This window comes from Rattus norvegicus, chromosome 12 (genome assembly GCF_021556685.1).
Source record: "Rattus norvegicus strain SHRSP/BbbUtx chromosome 12, alternate assembly SHRSP_T2T, whole genome shotgun sequence".
Classification (NCBI taxonomy): Eukaryota; Metazoa; Chordata; class Mammalia; order Rodentia; family Muridae; genus Rattus; species Rattus norvegicus.
In genome coordinates, this window is record NC_141545.1 from 12,224,362 (window position 1) to 12,251,884 (window position 27,523).

At 48.4% G+C, this 27,523-nt stretch overlaps 1 protein-coding gene across 2 annotated transcripts; it reads right to left on the bottom strand.

The window, feature by feature from the left end:
• Nucleotides 1-1,650: 1,650 nt before the first annotated feature.
• On the bottom strand, nucleotides 1,651-27,016 carry LOC148002167 (uncharacterized). Of its 2 annotated transcripts, XM_087579523.1 has the most exons (6): nucleotides 26,549-26,962; nucleotides 19,954-19,989; nucleotides 17,894-18,263; nucleotides 15,491-15,735; nucleotides 15,265-15,343; nucleotides 1,651-1,904 (listed from the first exon to the last, which is right to left on the bottom strand). In XM_087579523.1, the coding sequence occupies exons 3-6, from the start codon at nucleotides 17,948-17,950 to the stop codon at nucleotides 1,761-1,763; spliced, it is 525 nt and encodes a 174-aa protein (XP_087435649.1). In that variant the 5' UTR covers nucleotides 17,951-18,263; nucleotides 19,954-19,989; nucleotides 26,549-26,962; the 3' UTR covers nucleotides 1,651-1,760. The 2 variants fall into 2 exon arrangements, 1 of the variants encoding a protein (XP_087435649.1); XR_015634205.1 differs by lacking the exons at nucleotides 1,651-1,904; nucleotides 15,265-15,343; nucleotides 15,491-15,735; nucleotides 19,954-19,989 and having other exon boundaries at nucleotides 17,494-18,263; nucleotides 26,549-27,016.
• Nucleotides 27,017-27,523: the final 507 nt, after the last annotated feature.

The following is a 27,523-nucleotide window of genomic DNA, read 5'->3' on the forward strand; positions in this document are numbered from 1 at the left end:
CTGCGTTTTAAAATAGTGCCAGACGGCAATGACTCACACCCTTTGTTCCTAGCACTCTGGAGGCAGAGGCAGGAGGATCTCTGAATTTGAGGCCATCCCGGTCTACAAAGTGAGTTCTAGGATACCTGGGGATAGGATACATAGAGAAAGTCTGTCTAGGAAAAAACAAAAAAACAAAAAAACAAAAAAAACAAGGTGTGTGCCTTGGGAAAGAGGACAGAGAACCCATCATTGTCACTTTAGGATCTTTCTCTGGGAATAGCATCGCCTTTGCCGGTCCAATAATAATATTGAAACACAAGTGTTGTCTCCAGGTGCTGACGCCCCCAGAGGGCTGTTCCGAAGCGTCTCTCACAGCACTGTAGCAAACTGAACCTAAGGTCTAAACACACACACACACACACACACACACACACACACACACACAAACACACACACACGTGCACACACATGCACACATAGCATTCCCCCACAGTGCCCTGCCTCCAGGTACAGCCTCTATACCCTCTGATTTTCTCCACCCTGAGAAACCCTGTCCTTGACTCTCCTCCCTCCATCCCTGTCCATTACTCAACCTTGTCAACCCTGCCTCCCCTCAAAGCCTCCCTGACTCTCCACCTCTGCTGCCCTAGGTAGTTTCAGCTGGCGTCCTTGCTAGCCTGGATGGTTTCAATAGCCTCCCTGTCCCTCTCTCTATACAGTAAGCCAGACTACCATCGTAAACTGTAAGTCACTTACCCTAACACCCCTGCTATAAGGCTCACCTTATGAGCCGGTTGTAACGTCAGCACTCCGGAGGCTGAGGCAGAAAGACCAAGTCTCAGGCTAGCCTGAACTTATAGTGAGACCTTCTCTCAAAGGCAGATTTTAATTGGTGCTTGGATTTGAATTCATAACACGCCCGCGGACCTTGTCCTCGCTCCCTTCTGTCTTTGGTTGCCAGACCCTCTCACCTTTCCTAGCCTGGGATGTCCTTCTCTGCATGCAGCCCTGGGAGCAGGCATCAGCAACACTCGCCAAGACCTCTGGTCCTCGCTCATACTAGGCTACACATACAGCACCTGGCAGTCGGGTGTGGGATAGGGTGTGTGACAGCCAGGGAAGTGTCAGTAGACCGGACATTTGTCACCTCTAGGCTAAGCTAAGAGCCGAGTGTATTGTTCATGACTCTCCCTGGAAGGCAAGCTCATGTGGAAGCACTAGAAGATCAAAGCGTCCCGGAACCCTGGGACTCACACGGAGGACAGCTGCTCTGAAGGGCTGCCCAGACGCTCAGCCCACGGATGGGAACAAAACACACAACCGAATCATGCTGGGCCACTGAGATTTGGGGGCCGGCTGTCCCAGCTAGCTTGGTCCAGATTGTCAGTCTTCATACCACAGACATCCCTGAATTTGGTCTCCTTTCTGTCCTCCGGAAGCCATCCTTCTTTCCTCCTTCCCCTTTATCATAGTTTATAATTATGCATTTGTTTCGTAATTTTAGTTTTACATTTTCATCTCAGTTGCAGACTCTATCTGGAAGCGACTTGGTCAGATAATGGGTGCCAGGGAGCCTCTTGTAAGCCTATAGCCAGAGACCAGGCACCAGAGACACTTTAACAACATGAATAAATGAATGAATGAATGAATGATTGAATGAATAAATGAATGAATGAATGAGTTAATTAATTCTGAAAAACATAGCTACTACATATTCAGCCAGATCAAGGACAGAGAAGCGGCTTGGCGGGAGTAGAAATAGCCAGGAAGCATCGTGGTTATTTGTGGTGTGGGCGTAAGGGTCCAGCTGTGGTTCCGCATCCCCCCTCAGCGCGTGTCCGGTGCCGCTGCACTCTGGGCTGGAAGGACCAGTCCGCAGTAGGTGAGGCCTGCAGGATCCTGACGCAGCTGAGAATGAGTGCCTGAGGGGTGTGGGGAGGCCTTGTCTGAGGACCTCCCACCAGTTGTGAGCAGTTCTGCTCTAACTGCACGTGGGTTCTTGAGGAGGAGGAGCCAGAGTATAGGGGGCGGGGTTTGAGGAGACGGGGCTCTGTCTACGAGGCCATGGGAGAGTCACCATCCACTCCAGGTGCAGACCTTCCAGCATGGCTGCCTTAAGGCCACCAATGCCCTTGCTCATAACCCCTCGCTCAGTGCACTATAGCTAAGCCTTATAAATTCATCGGCGCCCCAGAGTAAATTCTAGTGGAATCACACCTGCCTTTGTCATCCGGGCCTTAGAAGGTGTCCATGTTGCTTCTGTCTCCATGCAGGAAGGAGTTTTAGCAATGAAAACTGTACAGCTATGTAAAAGATGGGGAGCATAGGTTGAAGCTCAGAGCTGAGGCCCTCTTCCCTGTATCCTCTCAGCCCGCCTGCGGCTCTTGTAGCTGCCTTGTGCAGACACAGTCTGCAGATGCCGGCAGCTGGGTAACATTCGCAGGGGTCAAAGTGCCAAGAATGGCGGGAGTTGTCAGATCCACTAGGGCCCATTTGAATGGGGTCTAAATGCGCAGGGCACATTCAAAGGCCTCTAGAAGAAGATCCAAGACCCCCATAAAACACCAAGAACACCCTCGAGCATTACTCATTATTAGATCCAATAACAACTGCCCCTGCTTATTCTGGGATAGAGCTTGTGAGAGAAAGGAGAAAACTGAACTGAAGAACTAGGGGCCATACTTCAGAATAAAGGAATCCACCCTTATGGTCTAAGCAGGGGACATAGCATCTGCCCTCAGCAGGTGTGTCCCTCTATAAAATTGGGTCTGTTTCCGTCTTCCTCACAATAACCCAGGACCATGAGGGTGGCGTGGTTGCAGAGATGGGGAAAGCGAAGCCAGCTCCCACCATGGGAGAAGAGTGGAGACAACATGGCGGTAGAATGCACATCGCTGCCCAAGAGTGTGAGCTAAACACTTCGGCAGAGGATTCTGGGGATTCTGGGGATTCTGACACTTCCCTGGAACAAGAAGCAGAGACCAGCAGGAAGCTCCATGGCTTTCTGAGTTGAAAGTGTTATGTGTGCCAAGCCAAAGACGCTAAGCACTCAGACAATGTCTGGCAGAGCCATCAGCCCAGATCACTGGGAAGGAGTGAGGGCTCCTCAGAATAGATGGGATCAGCAGCACGTTCTGTGGGAGCATCCAGGTGTTGGGTCAGGAGATGTATGTGTGTGTGTGTGTGTGTGTGTGTGTGTGTGTGTGTGTGCGCGCGCGCGCGCGCGTGTTGAGACCTTGGGTGTCATCTCCAGAAATGCTGTCCACCTCTCTGGAGGTGGCTTTCTTGTTGGCCTGGAGCCCACCGATTAGGCTAAACTGCCTAACAAGTCCCAGTGATCCTTCCCCCACCCCTCCCCCTCCCCCTCCCCCTCCCCTCTCCTCCCTCTCTCCAGCTCTGGAATTGCAAGCATGCACCACCAAGCCGATTTTTTTTTCCGGAGCTGGGGACCGAACCCAGGGCCTTGCGCTCGCTAGGCAAGCGCTCTACCGCTGAGCTAAATCCCCAACCCCCCGATTTTTTTTTTTACATTGGTTCTGGACATCTCAAGTCCTCCTGATTGCAAGGAAAGCATTTCACAAATTAAGCTATCATCCCAGCCCAGAAAATGGAGGCTGGAGAGATAGCTTGTTGATTAAAAGCACTTGCTGCTCCGGAAGAGGATCCATTCCCAGCACCCATCCCAAGTGGAGGCTCACGACCATCCTGTAACTTCAGTTCCAGGGGTCCCAGCGCCCTCTTCTGTCCTCCCAGAGTACTGCATACATGCAATACAAATGCATGTAGGCAAAACATCCCTCCATAGACAGATGATAGATAGATGGATGATAGACAGACAGACAGACAGACAGACGATAGGTAGGTAGGTAGGTAGATAGATGATAGATGGGTGGGTGGGCGGACAGACGGACGGACAGACAGACAGATGGACGGATGGATAGAAAGATAAATGGGTAGGTAGATAGGTGGATAGGTGGATGGATGGATGATAGATAGATAGATGATAGATAGGTAGGTAGATAGATGATGGATGGGTGGGCAGGCGAGCAGGCGGGCGGGTGGACGGACAGACGGACGGACGGACAGACGGGTGGATAGAAAGATAAATGGGTAGGTGGATAGGTGGATGGATGGATAGATAGATGATAGATAGATAGATAGATAGATAGATAGATAGATAGATGACATGACAGACAGACAGACAGACAGACAGACACAGGACTGGGCCTCCCCTAGCCTGAGATACAAAGGCTCGCAGCACATCCTCCCAAAGAGGTACAGGCTGAATGTCTGACAGTCTTCTGAGAAGGGACAGATCGCAACCTTCCCTCCCCACGGCACAAAGTGACCTCTTCACTTCAGCTATCAGGACACCACAGTCAGAGCAAAATAGAAGACACCAGACTGATAGTATTTACAAGAAGCAGGAAAGGGGGACAGAGAGAATGTTCCATACTCTCTCTTCTCTGAGTACCTTCTAAACCTTCAGGCACATCAAAAACAATGCTCTTTCTCATTGAGCTAACACCTGTGTTGTCAGAGAAGCCTGTGGGACAAGTGGACCCTACTGCCAGACAGGAGACCTGGTAAGGCTGAAGCAGGTTCAAAACCCCAGGAATCCTCACAACCGAGAACTGTAGGTATTAGAACCAGCTCTCAGCCAGGGTTTATCTGTCCCAGAACACATAACCATGACACCTCATTGAGGGAGCCATGGCAACCGATCACATAGAATAAAAACCTAGAGCTCCCTAATGAGGTATCTAGATAGGCCCAGAGTGTTTAGCCAATGAGTTCCCTTCCTGAGCATCCCTTCCTGGGAACGGTTTTTAATCTCTGGTTCACCCTGAGTAAGACCTGTGCATTCATATCCTCCAACAATAAAGCAGTTTGGACAAGCAAGGGCCGACTCCTTAATCTACGATCACGGCGGGTTGGGCAGAGCCTTTGTTACAAAGAGCCACACCCAAATCCCCTAGAGAAGACCTCTTTTCCAGCCCCTCCGTACTTTCCTGGATGGCACGTAGGGGAAGTGCAGACCCAATGACCCCAGTTACCAACTCCAGCAGTCCCCAGTGGCATCTGGGTACACAGAAGGTGGAGACCACAGCATTGGTCCCAGCCCCCCACTGTTTCTCACCCAGGAAAACACAGGCTGGGACCCCCATCTCACATTGCCTTTTGCCTTCCCCGAGCCACATGCTGGAGTTGCTCCTGCCCCCCAATGGCAAAGCAGACAGGGACCCTGGTGACAAGGCTACACAGGATACAGGTGTGACCTCAAGAAGCCCAGAATCCAATAGGACAGACATAATAAGATATAATCAGGCAATAAAGCCAGAATATGAATAGTTCATAGGGAAGAGATGTTTGCAGGGAGGGAGGGGGTGCCGGAGAAATAGAACATCAATGCTATTTGAACTCCAGATGACTGTCGCATAATCGTCTGGTGCATGGACGTCACGCATACTGCTCTGGAATACAATGCCATGGGAATTGGCTCCACGACCCCAACCCCCAAGGGTTCCAGCCCCTTCCACCAGGTTTCCAAAGTCATGAACATTGGAGCCAGGCTCCACAAGGCATGTGATCTACATCTCCTGGAATACTTAGAGGTCTCTGTAATGGGCTGTAACGGCTCGTGCAGCTGTGCTCTCTGTGAAATGGTAACAAGAAATAAAAAAAAAAAAACTGCACGTATTCCATGCAGGAACAACTGGAGGACATTTTCTGTCTGTGGTCCGTTGGCTCCTAGCACACCGAACCCACGGATATGGTGGGCAATTACATTTATACCAAAAAATTATAGATTGTTCATACTGTTTATAGGAGGCTCAAATTAAACCAGATGTCCCAGGGTTTCGTGGGCTAAGCTTGTTTACGCTATTTATGGAGGATTTGAGGCACAAATAATATTTCCTCTAGAAATAGCTAGAAAAGGCAGAGGCAGGGGAGATAGGCTTCCAAGAATCTGGGATACTCCCCTGACCTGCCTCAGACACTTTACACCAGCACAAGGAAAACCTTCTGCAGATCTACAAGATGGCATGAGAAAATGTCTTCCTCCCCCTTAGTCCCACAGCCTACAGGAGGGGTGAGGCCGGCTGGTGCAGCCATATGAAGATTTAGCTAACACCCACCTAAACAGTGCCCAGCCAGGAGGCCCTTATCTTGGCTCCAAGATTCAGGCTGATGGGGAACAGAAAGACACGGGTGTTCTCTAAGGCAGTGCAATCAACCTGTGGGTCTCACCCCTTTGGGGTCGAATATCAGATGTCCCACATATCCGATACTGACATTACAATTCATATCCGCAGCAAAGTTACGGCTATGAAGTAGCAGCAAAATAAGTTTGTGATTGCGGGTCACCCCAACGTGATAAACGTTCTTGAAGGGCCGCAGCACTAGGAAGATTGAGAACCGCTCCTCCGAAGAGTTGCCGGTTACCATGGCAAAGCGGAAGGATGCAGATAAGCAAGGCACAGGTTTCTCAAGTTCACAGACAGAACAGATACTTTCCTACCTCACAGGCCATGTTCAACTAGACGATAAAACTGAGACCCACTGCCGGCGAGGCCTCATGGAAACACACTCTGAAGTCACCCAAGGCGTCGCTCAGGTTCAGTTAAACGACGACTTTAGACTGTGGGGATCCCCCAGGTCCAGAGCCTCCCCAATGCTAGGGGCCCCTCAATGCCAGGGAGTCTCCAATGTTAGGGACCCTCAGTAGCAGACTTCATACCAACCAGCTTTCTAGGGATCACCTAGCAACAAGGACCACAAATACAGGCTCCCCATGATATAAAAAGATCCATAAAACCAAGACTCTCCTAACTCGAGAGCCCCAGTTGGAGACCCTTCCAGTGCAAAGGTCATTCTCCAATCAATCCCCCTGTTTCTGGGCTCCTGGGGAGGCTACTGGTCCTGGCTATCTAGACAAGCACTCTGGCTGCTTGAGCATCTTTTTCACGGGGGTCCCCTCCCTCTACAGAGCTCCCTACATTTCTAAAACCAGTAGCAAAGAATGACCTGGATCCTAAAGACCTCTCAGTGCCCAGGGACAACACACAAGAGCTGCCCAGAGACTCTGTCTGGTGTTGGCATTTGTCTTCCTGTGGGGGAACCCTCTGGCCAACAGCTCACACACGGTGACGTCTTGGCATTTAGTCCTGCTGAGCTAGTACAGACTCCCTGGCCCAGGACTGACCCAGAGGGTCCCTGGAACCACAAAGCAGGCAGCTGTTGTTTAAAAATCAACATGGAGAGGAAATGAAAAACACCCGCCTAGGCTTCCCGGGGGCCACGAGACCGATTGTCGCTGGATGGGGCAGTTTCTGAAAGAGGCATGACTAATGGCCCTGCTGAATGAGGTCTGGCCAAGTGCCAGCAGTGCTGTCATCACCTCCTCTCTTCAGCAGTCAGGTGTGGGTGGGAGACAAAGGGGCCGTCTGTGTGCTGTTGGGACCGGGACACAGTGGCTTTATGAGTCAGGCAATGGTGTCCCAGGAGCCCTCGGAGGGGCTGGGAGTGGTGGACAGAAAGAAGGCCTGGAGGGGTACCTCCTGCCAAGGTTCACTCACACCTTGCCACCAGGAGAGGCAGTGCCATCTGTGACCTAGCCACCCAGTAAAACAAAAGAGTAGGCACCCTGTCCCCTCCCATCCTACCACTCCTTTCAAGTCCCCTGTGCCTGGGACCTCAGGGGCTGAAGCATCCTTTCTGGGAAGTCCATGGGTGCTGGCTGGGCTCATCCCATGGTACCTGTGTGTCTTGTTTCGTACACTCACTCCAACATCTGCCATAACCAACCACGAATTACAATCCATAGATAAAGAAACCGAGCTTCAGCTAAGGCTAAGAATGAACCACCTCTGCTCCCATGAGTAGAACTGTCCCCAACAGAACCACAATAAATACAGAGCCCCTCCACTAGCGGGCATGCCCAACTGTGGGCTCACACCAGCTGGCCCAGGATAGCTGTGAATGCTGCTCGACATAGTCACAAATGGGAAGGACCATGTTACAATGGGTACCCCTACTAGACTCTTCCAGGATCCCGGTGAGCCTGCTCTCCCTGCAAAACTTAAACGAAAACCCAATGATGAAAAAGAACGTTTTTATGCAAGTCAAAACTAATGCAAAAAACCCACAACCAGAAAAGACTAGGAAAGAACGGAGCCTGGCCTCATATTAACACAGTCAGAGAATATGTCCTTCCTCACCTCTTTTCCAGAGGGGAAGGTACCATAACTCTCGACTCATCTCCACTGCCATACACGGTCACCAAAACATCTTCACTGCCATGGACGGCAATCCCAGTGTCCCTCTCAGACACTTGAGTTATAGCAAGATCTGCCCCCAAGTACCTTGTCCACCCCAACAAGGTCTGCTTTGGGTGAAACCTGTCTTTCTCTGTGCTACTGTCTGCCGGGTATCTCTGTATATGAAGAAACGTGGTTGTCTTTCAACAGATACTTTCAATAGTTACAAGTAACTATTTTAACTTGCTCACCGCCCTGGCTGTGCACAAGAATCTGACTAGGTATCAGTATGTGTCCCTTTGTTAGTTACTTTCCACTACTGTGACAAAATACCTAAGGGTAACAAGTTAAAAAGAAGGAAAGGTTTGTTTGGGCTCACACTTTCAGAGGTCTCAGCCCATGGTCCTGTAAAAAGGTTTGAGTGAGAATAGAGGCTTGCTTCACACCAGGCAGGAAATTGGGAGCACAGGGGTGGGGGCGGGGGCGGAGCATATACTCTTCCGATGCACCACCAATGGCTTGCTTTTCCCTGTTGGTCTCTACTCCTAACAGCTCATTTAGCTGTGAATGTGTCCATGCATTAATCCAATTGTAAAGTTAGCTCCAATGACCTCTTTAAAAAAAATTTTTTTTTTTTTTGGAGAAAGTCTATGTAGCCCCAGCTATCCTAGAACTCATTATGTAGACCAGGCTGGCCTTGAACTCATAGAGATTCTTCTGCGTTTGCCTTCTGAGTGTTGGGGTTAAAGGTATGCCACTGTGCCTGGCCCAATCTTCTTTTAATAATGCCACCAGCTGGGCTCCATTAGTTAACACAGAGCCTTTCGGGGTTCACTGCCTACTCAAATCTCGAGTCCAACTGGTTAACTAAGCAAAGTCCCTGAGGGAACAGGCCCAAGTACCTATGTTCCTATTTGCTGCAACGATAAGGTCCACTCAGAAATGCCCTCTATGAAGTTGTATGTCACGTAACACACTAAAGTCATCTGAGAAGAGGGAACTCAATTGAGAAAATGCCTCCATAAGATTAGGCTCTGGGCAAGCTTGTAGGGCATTTTCCTAATTGATGAGGGATGGCCCAGCCCATTGTGGGTGGTGCCAACCCTGGGCTGGTGGTCCTGGGTTTTATAAGGAAGCAGACTGAGCAAGCCACGGGAGCGAGCAAGCCAGTAAGCAGCATCCCTCCATGGCTTCTGCATCAGCTCCTGCCTCTCGGTTCCTGCCCTGTTTGAGTTCCTGGCTTGACTTTCTCAATGATGAACAGCAATGTGGAAGTGTAAGCTGCCTAAACCCTTTCCTCCCCAACTTGGTCATGTTCATCACAGCAATTAAAGCCCCAACTCAGACTCAGACAGCCTCCGTTCTCTCTGCCTTTCCTCCTTATCCACATTTGGATATTCTCTCTCTCTCTCTCTCTCTCTCTCTCTCTCTCTCTCTCTCTCTCTCTCTCTCTCTTTCTCTCTCTCTGTTTCTCTCTCCTTCTCTCCCTCTCCCCCTCCCCCTCCCCCTCCCACCCCTTACCCCCGGTCTCTCCTCTCTCTCTCTCTCTCTCTCTCTCTCTCTCTCTCTCTCTCTCTCTCTCTCTCCCCCCCCTCTCTCTCTCTCTCTCTGTGTGTGTGTGTGTGTGTGTGTGTGTGTGTGTGTGTGTGTGTGTGTGATTTCCTAGTCACATTTCCAGCTTTGTAAAAACTCACTTCCCGGAGCAACACTAATGGTCCATGGAACCTCTCAAGCCCTCATTACTTAGCAGTAGAAACCTATACTTCTCTCACAATCAGTTCATGGGATAAAAACCACAGAAGCAAGTGACCGAAGCCATGTTCTCACAGGAGTGCCGTTGCCTCAGGACGGCATGCCTGCTGCTGCCCACAGAGTTTGCACAGAATAGTGGTGGTGAAACACCCAGAAGGACAGACAGACCTGCCACCCTTTAAAAACCAAAGTCTCTGTGAACACAGAGGAACTCATTTCTGCAGAACGAACGCTGGTGCTTTGGGACCAAATAGCCAAGTTTGGGATCCATGAAGACCAAGTCCCTAGAAGGAGATCTCAGAATCTTGGTTCTAGAACCCTTCCAGGAAGAGAGACAATATCAGAAGAGACCAGGAGCTCACAGACAAGGCATGGCTTTGAACAGTTCTCACAGAGTCAAGATTTTCTTAAGACAAGTATCCAAACCTTGGTGCATGGTGGTAGCTCACATCTGTAATATCAATACTCAACAGAGGTAGAAGGCAGGAGCGAGGGGCGGGGCAGGGCCAGGGTGGGGCTGGGGGCTGGGCTGGGCATGGCGGTGGCAGGGCATTACAAGTTTAAGGCCAGCTGTGATTAGTAGTAAGACCCCACCTCAAATATGCACGTGTGTCCTCATGTAGGCATCTACATTTATCTATCAGAAATTTACATTAGCAATAATGCCCAGTTTGGAGAGGCTTTTATCACTGTGAAAATGTGAAGAGGAAGGCTCTGGGCCATGGAAGGAGGGGAGGAAAATCACCCTCCTCCTGCCTTGTCTCACAAACTGGGCTACTTGAAACTACTATGATGTTACAAAACCCGGCCGCAGGTGGTCTGAGGTTTGTTATCCTAAATCTCTCTGGGCTGTGGTTGTTACCAGGGTGGTCTGTGTCCTATCTGTCACCATCTGCCAACTCCACTCTCACAAACTTTTGATTTTTCCTTCTTTGGAAACTTACATTTATAATGTCAATAAAGAAGCTTCATTGTCATGGTCCCAATTTCCCAGAGTCGTGCCCACCCAAAGGAGGTTCTCAGGCTCTGACTCTTAAGTGTGCTCAGATGGGACAACTGAAGGGAGCTGGTCATTTGTTTCTGGATGTGATTTTTCTGATCAAATGCCCCAGTGTTTGCTCTGTCAACAAATTCATTAATTCAACTAATATTCGTGGAGAGCCGATTTCATGCCAGGCTGGGCCTCTAGGGCCACAATGGTGAGCCAGGCAGGCAACTAGCCTTATTAAAGACACTGTGAGGGAGCCGTGGTCTCCACCCTTGAGCTGCTTATAATAGGGTGAGGGAACAGAACAGATCGGAAGCAATTAGAAAACAATTAAGTGTTAAATTATACGCCTTTGACTAGCCCAAGGGATTCTCAGGAGGAACAGCAGCTAATGTCACTGAAGTTTTCATGGAAGAAATGTTGGTTGGGAGGATGGTCTGGATTGGAGGGGCAGAGAAAAGAGGAGGGAACAGAGGGGAGCAACTGCCCAGAACCAAAACTGTCAATGTGATGCTGGTCCCATGCTGAATCAGGAAAGTATGAGAGATACCCCACTGACACCAGAAAGCTGGAGTTAGCCCTGGAGATTATATCTAATCGCTTCCACAAAGATGAAGCTTCTCTCATCTAAAACATGAACCTTTGGGACTGTTTCCTTTAAATCGTGGTCTTGGGAAAGAAGCTATGGGGTTCTTCCAATTCTATCCACTGTGGGAAGGCCCTGGTGTCTCCTCCAGCCCCTGCTGCTGGAGGCTTGGATTCAGTGGCTGTGGGATGGAGTGGTCCAGGTCCTGGCGTACCTCCAGCGCTCACCACTGATGCTGGGTGATGCTGTCCATCCCACTTGCCTTAAAGCTATTTTCCACCACATCCTGAGGTGTAGAGAATGAAAAGACAGAGGTAAAATGTAGATCTGTGATCTCAAGGAAGCCTGGAGAATTCGTAGCAGAAAGAGATCGGTCTACCAAGCTGTGTTCATACAACCTCCTTAGCACCTTATATAGTCAAGATCAGACTGAACGAATTAGGACCTGCTGTCACAACATAAGCATGGCGTGATGAATGGAAAGGAGAGGAGGGGTTTGCCTGCCTTTCACACAGTAGAGAGATGAAGCTGGTAGTGACTTGAAGCTAAATTTGACAAGCATGCTCTTTTCTCATCCTGTGCTGAATGGGTCACTTTGCGTCTCCAATTTCAGAAAGAAAAATAAATGTCTAAAGCTAGTAAGATGTTCTGTACGCTCTTTGGTCACATGCACTGCTTGAGGGAGAAGGCCATCCCAGTCACCAGAAAGAGGTAGAGAGAAGCTGAGACACGTGCGTGCCAGGCTGTGTCCCTTGGTTCTCCCTGCTTAGCAGGGAGCATTCCTTCCTTAATCTTCTTTTCATTATGTGCATGTGTGTGCACATGTATGCATGTGTGTGTATGCATGTGTGTGTCTGTGCTCATGCATTCAGATGCCCTCACAGGCAAGAAATGGGCATCAGATCCCCTAGAGCTGGAGTTACAGGCAGTCATAGGCCGCCCTCTGAAAGAGCAGCGGGTCCTTTCAGGCACTGAGCCCACTCCAGCTCCAGGCCACAGTTCTTGACATTGTGAGATGCCTTTATCCTCTTAGATTCTCCTAGGGAGCCCTGCGCCCTTTTCTTTTTCACAGCTGATTTACACTCTGTGCCGGGGGTTGGTTTGTGGTCCCCTGTTTACGTTGATGTTCTATTTCTGTCAGTGTCTCTGGAAGTTAGTTATATTTGGACTCAAACATTGCACGATACCTGTAAAATCTTCCTTGGCTAACACACGTACACACTTATACAAATATACATAACCCAACACATATACATATGCACAAATGTACATGTGTGCACCTATGCACATATATTCTTCTGTTCATACATATGCAGTACATATATACATACATACATGTACATATAGTCACATATATACACACACATTCATCTGTTCACATATATACAATACATATAAACATACCATCAAATGCCTGCACACAAGCATATGCAATGTGCATGGCACATGCGCTCGTGCACACACACACACACACACACACACACACACACACACACACACACACACCTGCTCCTCACTGCAGCCTTGACTCTTGCTTAATTCAAGTCTCCAGGTAGTATTTGGGACCTCTGTCTGTGGCGTGGCTGAGTGCCCTGAGGTGACCATGGAGTGTGAGAGTTGGTTTGTTTCTCTCCCTCTGCAGGAGGACTGGCACCAGAGACATATACTTAGACGATAGTCTTCCTCTCTGTAGACGTCACCGATGCCCTGGTGCGATACTCACCCAGGACTTGTTCTGATTGGCTGGCAGCAGATCTCAGCACATTCCTTTGCTAAAATCCTCTTCTGACTTTTAATGACCATCCCAGTCATTTTGATGGAATCCCAGTAACACTGAGTAAAGGAGGGGTTGTCACATGCACAGGCTCCATCCTGAAGAACCCGTCTCAGTACTGCCATGACGGCATTGCCATTTCAGAATGTTTCCATGGCAACCATAGGAGTCCAGATTCAGTCAGTGAAAACCGGCGGGTGTTTGAGGTGAGACAGGAACGGCACAGCTGTTATCCTTACAGTCCCGTTACATCAGTCATGATCCCACAGGAAAAGACACAGAGAGCTGTGTACCGATCTGACCAGCCATTCATCCTGAACCATGTCTCCCTTCCCTGTGTACCTTGCAAGATTTGGGGCATCCTCAAAATGCTTTATGGTATCAAACACTCCCTTTTTGGTCCCCAGAGCTTCCTGTTTTAAATCATCCTGGTAAACTGATGGGAACTTTGAAGGTTCTTTCTATAGGGGAGCCAGGTGATTCATACACACACACACACACACACACACACACACACACACACACAGCATGTACTGCACTGCATGCCATGACTATGGCTGTGCATTCCATGCAGCCGTCTCTGATCACATGAAGGTCCAGACTAGTGCATGAGACACAAAGGGGACTGGAATGATGACATCATTGAGGATGCAACCACAAGCCAGGCTGAGCATCAGCGCACAAGGAAGCAGGTGGCCAGACACTTGGCCTCAACTGAGAACCACCACAGGGACATGCAGTCACCTGGCCCTGCAATGTGCTGGACAAAGGACACAGAGCAACCACGGTAGAAGACATCCTGAGAGGTGGAAATGGGGGTCCCGACATGATAGCTTTGGAAGCCCATCTCCAGGTCTGTATCCAAAGGCACCTGAGACATATTCAAAAGCTGTAAGGATGGACAACACGTTTTCACCCAGATGACAGAGAAGAGCTGGAGGTCCAAATGCAGAGGAAGGCAGGGAGAGCCGTGAGGAAGCTGTCTTAGCACGAGAGGGTAGAACATGAGATTGGGATGTGGGTGGAGGAGATTTAGGAACAAGAGGATGAACGCAAAGATGACGTCACAAAGATGATGTCACAATAGTGCCATCACAAAGATGACATCACAAAGGCAACATCACAAAGATGACCTCAGAAGTGAAAACAACGGATGCCGGAGGTAGGGGAGGTTAATAGCAACTGTAGATGTGGTGTTAGGCTGCTAGATTTTTTGACTTGAGTCGATGAAGCCTTTCATCAGAAGCAGACCAGGGGACAGGAGCAGGACAGTGAGATACTCAAGTGGTGATGTTGAGCAGGCCTTTGGGGACAATGTGGAGGAGAATGGGGACTAGGGGTACAAATGTGGAATTCATTGTCATCATCGGGGTTACCCACATGGACCAAGAAGTCCAAGGAGAAAACAACACAAGCCTTGGGCTTCTGGAATGTGGGGTTACAGGAGTCACAGAGCTCCAGTCAAGCTCCTGATGACATATCCAACCCCTTTTATTGTTCTACGTAAGCCATTTGCACTGTGACAGCTCAAGTCAGGACCATTGTCCTAGAGATGGGACGTGTGTGTTCTGGACGCCATTTATGACAGGTTCAGTCAAATGTGCTTTCATGTGTCCAGGCACTCATCCCTCCTTTCTTGAACCTCTGAGGCACCATGCTGGCCCTGTGTAGTGGGGGGCGAGCATGGTCTCTGATGTAGGATGAAATGACCCCAGAGACTTTATTTTTTAAGGCTCTCTCACACAAATCAAAGGCATTTGCTCAAACCTCCCTGCTCACTTACCTTATTTAATTTTTCTAACCCTTTTCAGGCAAGACCAGGATGTATTTGATCTTGGAGCAGAGACCTGGAGTTTCATTTACCAGCCCCCTGAGAACCTGTTGATAGAGGAGATAGTTAATTATCAGTCCGTTCACTTACCAGCCGATGTTTGGTGATTGCCAGCAAATGTAAATCCAGGTCCCCAGTGCTCTTAGAACTTCTTTCTTCCTCCCTCTGTCTTGGAAGAAGCAGGTGGAGAATGTAATGTTTTTATAATTAAGTCTTCTTTCTATATCCTCATGTCTGTATATCTCTAGGTAGCATTAAAAACCCTGACCCAGAGAAGCTAGCACCCCACCAAGAGAAGAAGTTTAAAGGTAGACACCTCTTGCCTGCTGTGATGGTTTGCATATGTTTGGCCCCGGAAGTGGCATTATTAGGAGGTGTGGCCTTGTTGGAGTTGGTGTTGCACTGTGGGCATGGGTTTTGAGATCCACACCCTAGCTGACCGAAAGCCAGTCTTCTGGCTGCCTTCAGATAAAGACGTAGAACTCTCAGCTCCTCCTGCACCATGCCTGCCTGGATGATGCCGTGCTCCTGCCTTGATGATAACAGACTGAACCTCTGAACCTGTAAGCCAGGCACAATAAAATGTCCTTATAAGAGTTGCTTTGGTCATGGTGTCTGTTCACAGCGGTAAAACCCTAACTAAGATACCTGCTGTCTGGAGTGTTCTTGTGGAAGGGACCCAGTGTGGTAGAGATTCACCACACTGGGTGAATCAAGGAAGCAAGCCACAGACCATACTGGAGAAGTGTGTTTTCTGCAGTTTGGATTTAATCAAGGGAGCATGATGTTCTCCAGAAACTCTTTTGAAAGAGTGAGCTATTTTGTTCCAGGTGCTTAGACACGCGTTTACCTGGAGTCTTCTTTTCCAATGACCATCTACTGTGGGATGTAAAACCATGCCAGGAAGCTTGGTGGGTAGAGCGAGTTGAGACCCAGAGACTCGGTGGGCACACACCTGAAACTTAGGGGACTCCCTGCTCCCTGCTAGATTCCCGGCCTAGAACATGTGCCACACTCCCCACATAAGGAATCGTGACCTGTGGTCAGGCAGGCCCAGACCAGAGTTCTCCAGGCTAATGAGGTACCTAGAGACCCTTAGGGCATAGCCACTAAGCTTCCCTTCCCAGATATTCCTCCCTGCAAAAGGTATTTTATCTCAGGTCAGACCCTGAGAAGTGGGTATGCACCCATTTTCCACGATGAACAGCCAATAACCAATATAGATAAACGTGGACTGTTCCTTTCATCTACCACTGCCATGGGGAGTGTGGAAAAGGCCTTCGCCTACAGAGCCTGCAGCTCTGTAGAAGCCTCATCTGTGCTCCCAGACAACCGCCACCAAGCTAAGGACAATCACCACTGAGCTAAACCAGAGCTCTCGGCTCTTCCTCAACTCCCAGCGACGCCTGGATGTCCAAGAGTCAGAGAACCAATCCCCTACCTCCCCCACCCCGGAACCAAACCAGTTCACCAGCTCCAGCTTTCTCCCATCTCAGACTGTGCTCCCCCCACCCCCACAACACATACACACCAGCAGTGTCTCATCACTTTCCTACAGCCCCGCACCAGCCCTGGTGGCAGCAGCATGGGATAAGCGCAGTCGAACTCCCTGAGTTTCTCAAGCCTCCATGCCCAGAGGTCTACATTTCACTCTCAGTTTCAATTTAGTGGTCACATATTCCAGAAAGTCCCACTGATGTCTCTTCCTCTTTAAGCCTCCCCTCTGTATCTACCCAGCGCCCATGCATGGCCCACTCTAATACTTCCAGGTCATAGTGAATGACCTTGCATTGAAGAGTCTCCCTCTGTGCTGAAGCTCTGGAGTGGTTCACACAGGACTACATGAATTGTTGACATATGTCTCTGGCCAAGTGCTATTTAAGAAGAGGAGGAGAGAGAGGAGGAAGGAGGAGGAGGAGGAGAAGGAAAAGGAGAAGGAGGAGGAAGAGAAAAGAAAAGGAGAAGGAGGAGGAAGAGAAAAGAAAAGGAGAAGGAGGAGGAGGAGGAGCAGAAGGGGGAGGAGGAGGAGGAGGACGAGGAGGAGGAGGAAACAAACAGACACGTTCTTTCCCTAAGAATGTTAGAAAAGCAGATGCAGCTGGAAAGCAAAACCAGAGCCAGGGAGAGAAAAGCCACACCAGAAACACCCAAGGCAGGACATGGCATCTTGCCCGAGGGTCTTCTGGGGCTGAGCATGGGTCCAGCACACAATGGAACTGTTTCCTACAGTTTTCAGGCCACTTCAGCTCTTGTGAGCCTCAGACTCCCTGTCTTAGCTTGTTTGCTCTTGCTACAAGGTGTCTATGGCCAAAAACTTTATAAATTTAAAAAACACGTTTATTTTGGTTGTGGGTTTGGAGGAAGCAGACATGTGCAAAATCAAAGCGCCCATGCAACAGTGGAAGCAAGAAAGACCCGAGAGAGAGACAAACTCACTTTCAGAGCATTAAGCCTCATCACCTCCTCACACTGTGCCTTTGAGGACAAAGCTTCAGCATGAGTTTTAGTGAGGAAGGATGAATCTTACCTAAGCACGATGCTGCCAAGACTAAGGACATACATTTTTAAGGAAAATAGTTAACGTGGCCAAATGTAAGAAACCAGCGTTCAGGGTCTCACTTTCCAGTCAAATTGAGAAGGGTTGTCTTAGTTACTTTTCTGTTGCTGTGATAAAACACTATGGCCGAGGCCGCTTAGGGAAGAGTTCATTTGGACTTACGGTCCCAGAGGGATCGGAGTCCATCCTGGCAGGACGCGGGCAGCACACAGCAGGCATGGCGGCAGGAGCAGGAAGCTGCTGAATGCTAACATCTTCAACTGTAAACTCGGAACAGATAGACGGCTTACACCAGGGCAAGGCTTTGAATGTTCAAAGTCCAGTCATGCTTCCTCCACTCCAACAAGTCCACACCGCCAAATGGGGACCAAGTGTCCAAGTGCCTGAGCCTGTGGGGGAGGGGACACTCCTCGCTAAGACCACCACAATGGTGCGACACCTTCTGAGGGACAAGCAACAAGCAAAACCACACATGCATCCCTCCTTCAAGACAGCAATGCCGCTTCCAGGGATCCAGCCCAGAGATGAGTGGCTAAAATAAAGAGAGAGACAAATATGTGTGACTATTTTTAAAGATTAGATTTAAGAAAAAAACTTTTAAAATCAAAACCTAAACAAAATAAATCAGTTTAACGGCATATCTATCTTCCAGGTAGCATAACCACCATGCTCAAATAACACTGGGGACTTAAATAAAAGAAATTGTGTGTGGCTTCTGTTTTGTTTTTGTTTGTTTACTCAGTTTCTCTGTGTAGCCTTGGATGTCCTGGAGCTTACTTTGTAGACAAGGCTGGCCTCAAACTCACAGAGATCCACCTGCCTCTGCTTCCTGAGTACTGAGATCAAAGTTGTGTGCCACCACCATCCAGCAACAATTTCTGTAGATGTATTTATTCATTTATTTACACGTATGAATGTTTTCCCTGTGTATGTAGTATGCACTGCTAGAAGGGAGCATCAGACCCCCTAGTACTGTTGTGAGCTGTCATGAGGTCCTAAGAATCAAACCCAGGTCCTCTGTGGAAGCAGTAAATGATTATTACCCTTGAATCATCTCTCCAGTCCCTTAAAGATGATTTTTATAATAATAATTGTATTGGTCAGGTTTCTCTAGAGGAACAGGACTTACAGGATGAATCTATACACATAATAAAAAGGGAATCTATTGGAAGGGCTTACAGGCTGTGGCCCACCTAGTCCAACAGTGACCGTCTACCAATGGACAGCCCAAGAATCTGGTAAATGTTCAGTCCACATGGCAGGATGGCTGCGAGGGAATCCTGAAGCAGTCGGTTTTGATGCCAGTGGAATAAACAGATTTGCAAGGGTGAGCAGAGGAGGAGAGCAAGCTTCCATCTTCCATGTTCTTTATAAAGGCTGCTTCCAGAAGGTGTGACCCACATTAAAGGTGGCTCCTCCCACCTCAGAAGAGTCAGATGAAAAGTGGGTCCTCCCACTTCGAATGATTCAATTGAGAGAGAAAAAAAATCCCTCATGGATGTACCCAGCCATTTGGGGATTTAGTTCATTCCAGGTGCAGCCAAGTTGACAACCAAGAAGAGCCATCATAATGTAATCATTAATATAATGTTGACTAGCTAGCTCATAAAGATTACACGGACCACACACACACATATACATAGCAGAGGCATATTAGAATGCATTCCTATGTATTCATTTGGTCCTGTCTATAAATTTTTTTTAATGCTGAAACAGCAGAATTGAATCTCAGAGACATCGGTCATATGGCTTGAGAAACCTCTGGCTCCCGACAGAAGAAGTTCACCAACTCTACTAGCCCTCTCTCTGACTCAGTATAACTCATGGTAGTCCTAATAAAACCACCTTAAATTGACCATATTGTCAAGTTGAAAATGTGCTGAATCCATCTACCCAGCCCACAGCCCAGGTCTTTGCTGCAGGATCTTGGTGTGTCTTCCTGTGGTTAGCAGGTAAACCAGGACCCACAAGTGCCTCAACTGTACACTGTTACAGGATTAAACAGTAAAGCAATGGCCAGGGGTGGGGTGGGGAGTCTGAATTAAGATTTCCAAATATGGCTTCTACTGGAATATCTTATTTTTATAGTATCCTGAAGGCAAAAATAAATACATAAATAAGCTAGAATTTGAGCTACAGGTAAGTTAGGGAGTATCTGACATTTTCTATAATAAAAAGAGTTTTACGGGGCTGGGGATTTAGCTCAGTGGTAGAGCGCTTACCTAGGAAGCGCCAGGCCCTGGGTTTGGTCCCCAGCTCTGGAAAAAAAAGAACCAAAAAAAAAAAAAAGAGTTTTACAAAAAAAAAAAACAAAACAAAACAAAACAAAACAAAACTATTATTTCTCAAAATTGCCAAAAAAAAAAAAAAAAAAGTACGTGCAGTCTCCCAACCAAGATATTTTCCTATGTATAAGACAAAAATATTATGTCTCAGTGCAGCCTGCTTTAAAGCAGTTCTGTTTTTACTTTAACCATTCGGGCCGCCCACAGTCATCCTCCCGAATCCCCCACAATCTGACTCAGAAGGCATCTATCACACTGCAGAATAATATTTCCCGCTAAATCAGTCTTGACCTTAAGTCCAAGGTTGAAATTGCCACATTAGCACATATATGGCTTGGCAGCCCTGGCTGGATCCTCACATTAAATTCCTACCTCCAGCCATTCTTTGATTGTCTGCGAGTCTGCTCCTATTCGAGCAGCTGAAGTGTATATTAAAGTTATAGACATCTTGTGTGGCCCCTGGCAGCCACACTTCCAAGACTCAGAGACTGGAATGAAAGTGTTTAGACCCTTACACCTCAGGCCCAAGATTCGCATGCGGAATTCTTCCTCTGTGGGTGATGGGCAGCTCTGGTTCACCCAAGTACTGACGGCAGCACTGGGTCAGTGGTTCTCAACCTTCCTAATGCTGAGACCCCTTAACACAGTTCCTCATGTTGTGGTGACATAAAGTTATTTTCGTTGCTACTTCACAACTGTAATTTTGCTACTGTTATGAACTGTAATGCAAATATTTTTTTGGAGATAGGGGTTTATGTTACCAAAGGGGTCTCGACCCACAGGTTGAGAACCACTGCACTAGGCGATGGTAATTTAGCTGTGTCTCCGTGACCAAGCGCCCAGCCATCTTCGAGAGTTTTCAGTCTCTGGGGATAGGGTTTTGGGAAGTTAATCTGATGGAAGAAAGATGGTGATCACCTTCAGAAAAAGGCCTGGCGGGGTTGGAGATTTAGCTCAGTGGTAGAGCGCTTGCCTAGGAAGCGCAAGGCCCTGGGTTCGGTCCCCAGCTCCGAAAAAAAGAACCAAAAAAGAAAGAAAGAAAGAAAGAAAGAAAGAAAGAAAGAAAGAAAGAAAGAAAGAAAGAAAGAAAGAAAGAAAGAAAGAAAGAAAGGAAGGAAGGAAGGAAGGAAGGAAGGAAGGAAGGAAGGAAGGAAGGAAGAAAGAAAGAAAGAAAGAAAGAAAGAAAGAAAGAAAGAAAGAAAGAAAAGAAAAGGGCCTGGGGAATTGTGTCCTCTGTACCTGCCTAGCAGCTGGTGTTGTCTGTGGTGGCCTGCCATATGCTATGTGGTGCATCTAAACGTCTGGACCCAGGTGAGTATGCAACAAGGCACAGCTTCTGTGGCTAGTGTGCCAGGGTCTGGGCGCGCTGGGACCACCCCATCGGTAGATTCTGGAGGACCCGCGCCCTGCCCAGGACCAGAGCTGTTACCCTTCCGCTGCCAATAGCACAAAATGACAAGGCTCCTGGATGCTTGGATTCTCGGGAAACAAGGATGGAAAATTCTAGAATAAAGTCAAGGTCCAATCACAGTACAAACACCTGCTGCCTGCAGCACAAGGAAGTTTGGTCCTGTGTCTGAGTCCACCGTCCTCAGGATGTGTTGGAGAATGTAGGAAGGGTACAGCCCTCCTCTCCCGGGTGTGCCAGCTTCAGACACCTCCCACACACACCTGGGACAGGTCAAGAGGAACTACCCACAGAACTTACCCTGTATGGAAGGTGGAGGTGGATCCTTTAAAAAGACAGGAAGTAGTGTTCTGTGGGACAGGCGCCATGGAGGGGGTGGGGGTGGGAGGGACAGGTCTGGTACAAGAGTGAGGTAGCTTGTGTTCTGCGCAATGGCGGGGGTGTGGGAGGTATAGGAGGGACAGGCCTCGAACAAGATAGTGTAGCTGCTCGTATTATGAATACTAATTATGCTCCCTAAAAAAAAGTTCAGAGGAGAGTGTCTGCACGGAGCTTCTGGGAACCCGCCCCCAGTTGGTTCTGATTGGTAAATAGAGATGCCAACAACCAATAGCTGGACGGGGCAAATAGAGGCTGGTCTTTACATTTCCTTGGGAAGAGGAAGGAGAGAGGAAGGAGAGCAAGGCCTAGAGTGCTGAGGCTCAGTCGGGCAGCACTCTGGGTCCAGAGCAGCCAGGATAAGATATAATACAGTTTAGTAAATAGTTACTCGGAATTATTAGTGGGGGTGTGTAGTTAACCTAAGGGGGTGCAATTAACCATATGGAGGTTCGTCCATGGCCCAGCTATTGAGCTGTTTAAGGTCTATCAAATTATAAAGTCTATTTATGTGTCTTCATGTAGAACCTAGATATTGGGGTGGGTACTGAACCCACCCACGGGATTTATTAATTAATTCAACAAGATCAAGATGGGCAGGAGTAAGAATTGCTCTCTCCCTGCTCTGGGCCTGTATGCCCCAGGGCAAGCAGCCCTATGACCCCCCTACCTCCACCGCTGTTGAGGGCGAGCTCAAATCACAGCTTTCCTCTTTCTATTTAAGAATGCGGGCTGGGGATTTAGCTCAATGGTAGAGCACTTACCTAGGAAGCGCAAGGCCCTGGGTTCAGTCCCCAGCTCCGGAAAAAAAAAAGAACCAAAAAAAAAAAAAAAAAAAAAAAAAGAATGCATCCAGCAAGCATCTGGAGCATTCCCAGCACCTCATCCCCAGCCAATAATGTACACTCACCCCGAAAACCCCTACCCAATCCTCAAGGTCTGTCTGTACAGCTCTTGTTTACCCCAGATAAACAGGCGATGATTTGTTGAATATTGTCTAGAAGAGTTGTTTCACTTTCCCCTTCATAAAGAAGAGCTGTAACTACAACACACCCCCATCCCACTCCAACCCACCCCCATACTCACTCGATTGGCTGGAGGGAGATCCTTCTGACCCAGCCTTTCTCAGTGGATGTGCAAGTGTCTGAAAAACCCATCTGGAGAAGGAGGAGGGAGAGCAGGAGGAGAAAGAGAAAAAGAAGAGGAAAAGGAGGAGGAGAAGGAAGAAGAGGAAGAAGAGGAAGAAGAGGAAGAGGGGGAGGAGGAGGAGGAGGAGGAGGAGGAGGAGGAGGAGGAGGAAGAGGAGGAAGAGGAGGAACCAGGACACAGAACTACAGGGTTCTAGGTTAATTCCTATTGCTAAGATAAAATACCCTGATAAAAACTCCAGGCTAAGACTGTCACTGAAGGGAAGCCAAGCCATGAGCTTGAGCAGCTAGTTACAGTCACAGTCAAGAGCAGGGAGCAGGGGCATGTTTTTCTAAGGGCTCAACTCATTCTACACTAAGTCCAGTACCCTCCGCCTAGGTGGCGCCATGTACTGTGGGCTGGGTTTTCCCACATCAATTACCATCATCTGAACAGTCGCTCACACGCATGCTCACAGGGCATTCTGAGTCTGACCATCCCTTCACACCTGCTCTTCCCTTGAGCCTCAGGAAAGGACTCTCCATCCTGCTCCCTGGGAAAGCAGACTCACCCGATTGTGCATGTGTCAGCCTGTTAACATAGCCCCTTGTTATGAAGTCCCTGGATCATAAACATCCCCCACAGGCCAGTGTGTTAAAGGCTTGATTGCCAAACGATTTCTTGCCAGTCATGGCATGACCGAGAGGCATTGGAACCTTCAGGAAGAAGCAGGGCCTAGTGGGATAGTTACGTGCTTTGAGGTATGACCTTGGAAGAGATGTTGGGTCTCCAGCCCAGTCCTCCCCACCCACCCCTTCTATTTTCTTAGACTCCATGAGATGAGAGTGTTTGGTCAACAGGGTGTTCCAGCTGTGCAGGCCAAAGCAGCAAGGGACAACTGAAGCCAAAACCAAAACGAACTTTTCCCCCTTGTAAGTTGTTTAAGGCATTCCGTCATCCTGGTGGCAGAAAATTGCTTAACGAGACCCCTGGAACAGTATAGGAGCTCTGTAAATGAATGGATGAATGGATGGACGAATGAGTGAATGAATGGGTAAATGGGTGGATGGATGGATGAATGAATAAATTGAATGAATGGATGGATGAATGAGTGAATGAGTGAGTGAATGAATGGTGGATGGATAGATGGATGAATGAATGAGTGAATGAATGGGTGGTTGGATAGATGGATGAATGAATAAATGAGTGAGTGAATAAATGGGTGGATGAATAGATGGATGAATGAATGAATGAATGAATGAATGGGTGGATGGATAGATGGATGAATGAATGAGTGAGTGAGTGAATGAATGGATAAATGGATGATAGATGTATGAATGAATGAATGAATGGGTAAATGGATGGATGAATGAATGAATGGGTAAATAGATGGATGAATGAATGGGTAAATGGATGGATGGATGAATAAATGAATGAATGAGTGAATGAATGAGTGAGTGACTGGGTTTGGGGATTTAGCTCAGCAGTAGAGCGCTTGCCTAGCAAGCGCAAGGCCCTGGGTTCGGTCCCCAGCTCCGAAAAAAGAAAAGACAAGAAAAGAAGAAAAAAAAAAGCAAGCGCAGGAATGAGTGAGTGAGTGAGTGAATGGGTGGGTGGATGATGGATGGACGGATGGATGGATGGATGGATGGATGGATGGATGAACAATTCAAAGGTCACAGAGTTTTGTTTCTTCTGAGTTTCCTCTGTGGTTTGTCTGAGCCTTGTCTCTGGGGTTGGTGGTATGCGCCCAGCCAAGGCTCTCTTCTTCCTCCCTCTGCTGCCAGGCTTGTCTTTCAGACTCTAACTCGTCACCAACTCCAGACTCCGGCCTGTCCTTCTCCCTCCCTGTCCTCACATGAGACTCGCTCTGGCCAGGGCTCAAACCACTGGACGCACTGTCATTTAGGCCTCAAGTATTGTATCAATTAACCAAAAGGCTTCTCTCTGCTTAGAGCCAGCCGTTGTCACTGTCAGAATGGGCTACTCACTGGGGCCAAAATGAAAAAGAGAAAACAAAACAAAACAAAACAAAACAAAACAAAACAAAACCCTCCAACGAAGGCTTGGTTCTCACTCAAAGGGCAGCATGAATGCTCTGTGTTGCTCCGTCCTCAACCAAGGAGAGTGACTCAAAGGTCCTCCCATCATGCGACATTTCTGACTCAATACCCATGATGTAAAAGCATCTATAAATAAAAACACGATTAATTCTCTCTCTGGTTGCCAAGCCAGCAAATGACGGTCTTACCTAATAAAGGAAAAAAAACCTGTAAGAAGCCAGGACTGTGGCTGTCCAGACATCCTTACTGTTTTCTTACTCAGCCCCTCCTTCTGCTGTTTATCCCCTGCCTTCCCAAACCCCTATCAAATCACCTGCACCCAGATATTCCCCCTTTACCCTTGTCCTGCCTCCCATGTATTGATTATTTCTGCAGCAAGTCCTTGACAATAGAGATCCTATAAAACACAAATCATTCACGTCTCTCCCTTCCTTAAAAAACCTGCCACAGGGGTTGGGGATTTGGCTCAGTGGCAGAGCCCTTGCCTAGGAAGCGCAAGGCCCTGGGTTCGGTCCCCAGCTCCGAAAAAAAAGAACCAAAAAAAAAAAAAAAAAAAACCTGCCACAGAGTCTCCCAAGACATCGCCCATGAGCCCTGCCCCTCCTGTTAGCACTCGCAGGCCCTCTGACTGGGTCCCTGCTAAGCTCTCTTGGGAATGGGTAATTTTTTTATTCTTTCCCTGACCCGGCCACCCTTCTGCTCCTTGGGTTCACTGAGTGATTCCCTACCCCAGGACCTTGGCACCTGCTGTGTGGCTACCCAGCATCTTTACCCACCTACAGGTTATGTGACTGGTTCTGATGTAGCAGTCACAACTCCACTCCTGTGTCTCCCTACCCCATCCATCCACTTCCTAGCTTACCTCTGACAGCCTGGCTCATCAAAATGTATCTGTTCTGAAATCAAAAGCAGAAACATTGTCTATGTCTCCTTTGGTGGTACTTTCTTTTCTTTTCTATCTTTCTTTTTTAAATCTAACTTTATGACAGGGCTTGCATAGAATAAGCACAGGAATAGGAAAAAATGGGGGACTGGGAGATGGCTTAGTAGGTGAAGTGCTCTCTGAGCCAGAGGCAATGCTCCTGTAATTGTAATTGGGCCAGTGGGGCTAAGAGAACCCCCAGGGACACTGGCCAGCCCGTCTAGCACAGCTGGTGAGCTCCAGGTTCTGTGAGTGACCCTGCCTCCAAGAGTAAGGTTGAGGGGGCTGGAGAGATGGCCCAGAGGTTAAGAGCATGTGTTGCTTTTACAGAGGGCCCAGGTTAGACTCCCAGCACCCACTGGGCAGCTCATAACTGTCTGCAACTCCAGCTCCAGGGGATCCTGAGTCCTCCTTGGACCTTCATGGGCACGCATACACATGATGCATATACGCACATACAGGCAAGACACTCATGCTCATAAAATAAAATTAACGAAAATAAATAAGGTGGGAAGTGACTGACGAAGTCACCTTACCCAAACCTCTGGCTTTTCACCAGTATGTATGCGTGCTCGAACACAGAGGGGGAGGGGGGAAAGAGAGACAAGGGAGGGGGGAGAAAAAACTTATTACCTTTAGGGTTTTTAAAATCCATTTCCTTGCTGCATCTCCAGTATGATTATATGTTTGGGGAAAATTCAGCCTTGTGACGGTAGCGACATCTGAAGTGACATAAGCTCTGAGCCCACTAACAAGGAGGCTCCAACTCAGGTGTAAACCCTGGGACTTGTAGCTCATCTGTGTGAGCAGAAGCAGACTGGAGCTCGGTGTAGCTCAGCTGAGAAGCCTAGGCCTGGGCATGCATAGCCCTGGGTCAACTCCGCCCCCGTGGGCATCGTGGCACGACGGAAAGACAGGAAGCCCAATGAATTCAGAAATAAGACGTGAAAGAAAAACTTTAGGTCTGTGAAAGGAAAGCCGGGAGAAAGGCCCTTGAGCGTTCGCTGAGCCTTATGCTGTAAGCGAAAGTACCTGGTATTTCTCGTCATTCTGGCTCGTGTTCTAAGACAAAGGACAACCTGTACGTCCGAACTAGGCCCCACCTCCACCCACGATCCTTCGCCCCTTCCGGTCCTCAGGACTGAGATTCTCTTCCGCTGTCTGGAGGAAGATTTTTCTGGGACTGCCCTTCGGTATCTCTGAGTTTAAGTGTGTATTGCCTCCAAGAGTAAGGTTGAGGGCACACACACACACACACACACACACACACACACACACACACACACACAGAGGCAGTAGAAAGTCTCATTTAATTTGTAAATTGTTGATTTAATTTGTATTGCTCTGACACTTGAGCCCACTTGAAGCACACCCTTTTTAAAAAGCCTCGTCATTATTTTGCTGAGCATCCCTGGCCAGCTGATATAAACCAAGAAGTCAGTGGTACCCAGACTGCAGAGCATGCTCTCCCACCCAGGCCTCTACCTCTCACAGGCCTGCTTCCTGCTCTCCACTGTTTTCCAGAGGCCTGGTGCTTTGCTGGACAGGATGACCTCAGCCTTCCCCTGCCAGACCCACTGTCTCTGCTGGTATCAAGAACTTACAGTG

What these genes read in the sequence shown, in the direction of transcription:
- LOC148002167 (XM_087579523.1), bottom strand. Translation starts at nt 17,950, where the DNA reads ATGCCTGCTGTGTGCTGCCCGCGTCCTGCCAGGATGGACTCCGATCCC. An exon ending in ACCATCACAGCAGGCAAGAG is followed by an intron (nt 15,344 to 15,490) that starts GTGTCTACCTTT and finishes GCTTCTTCCAAG; the next exon opens with ACAGAGGGAGGAAGAAAGAA. An exon ending in CAATCACCAAACATCGGCTG is followed by an intron (nt 1,905 to 15,264) that starts GTAAGTGAACGG and finishes CACACCCCTCAG; the next exon opens with GCACTCATTCTCAGCTGCGT.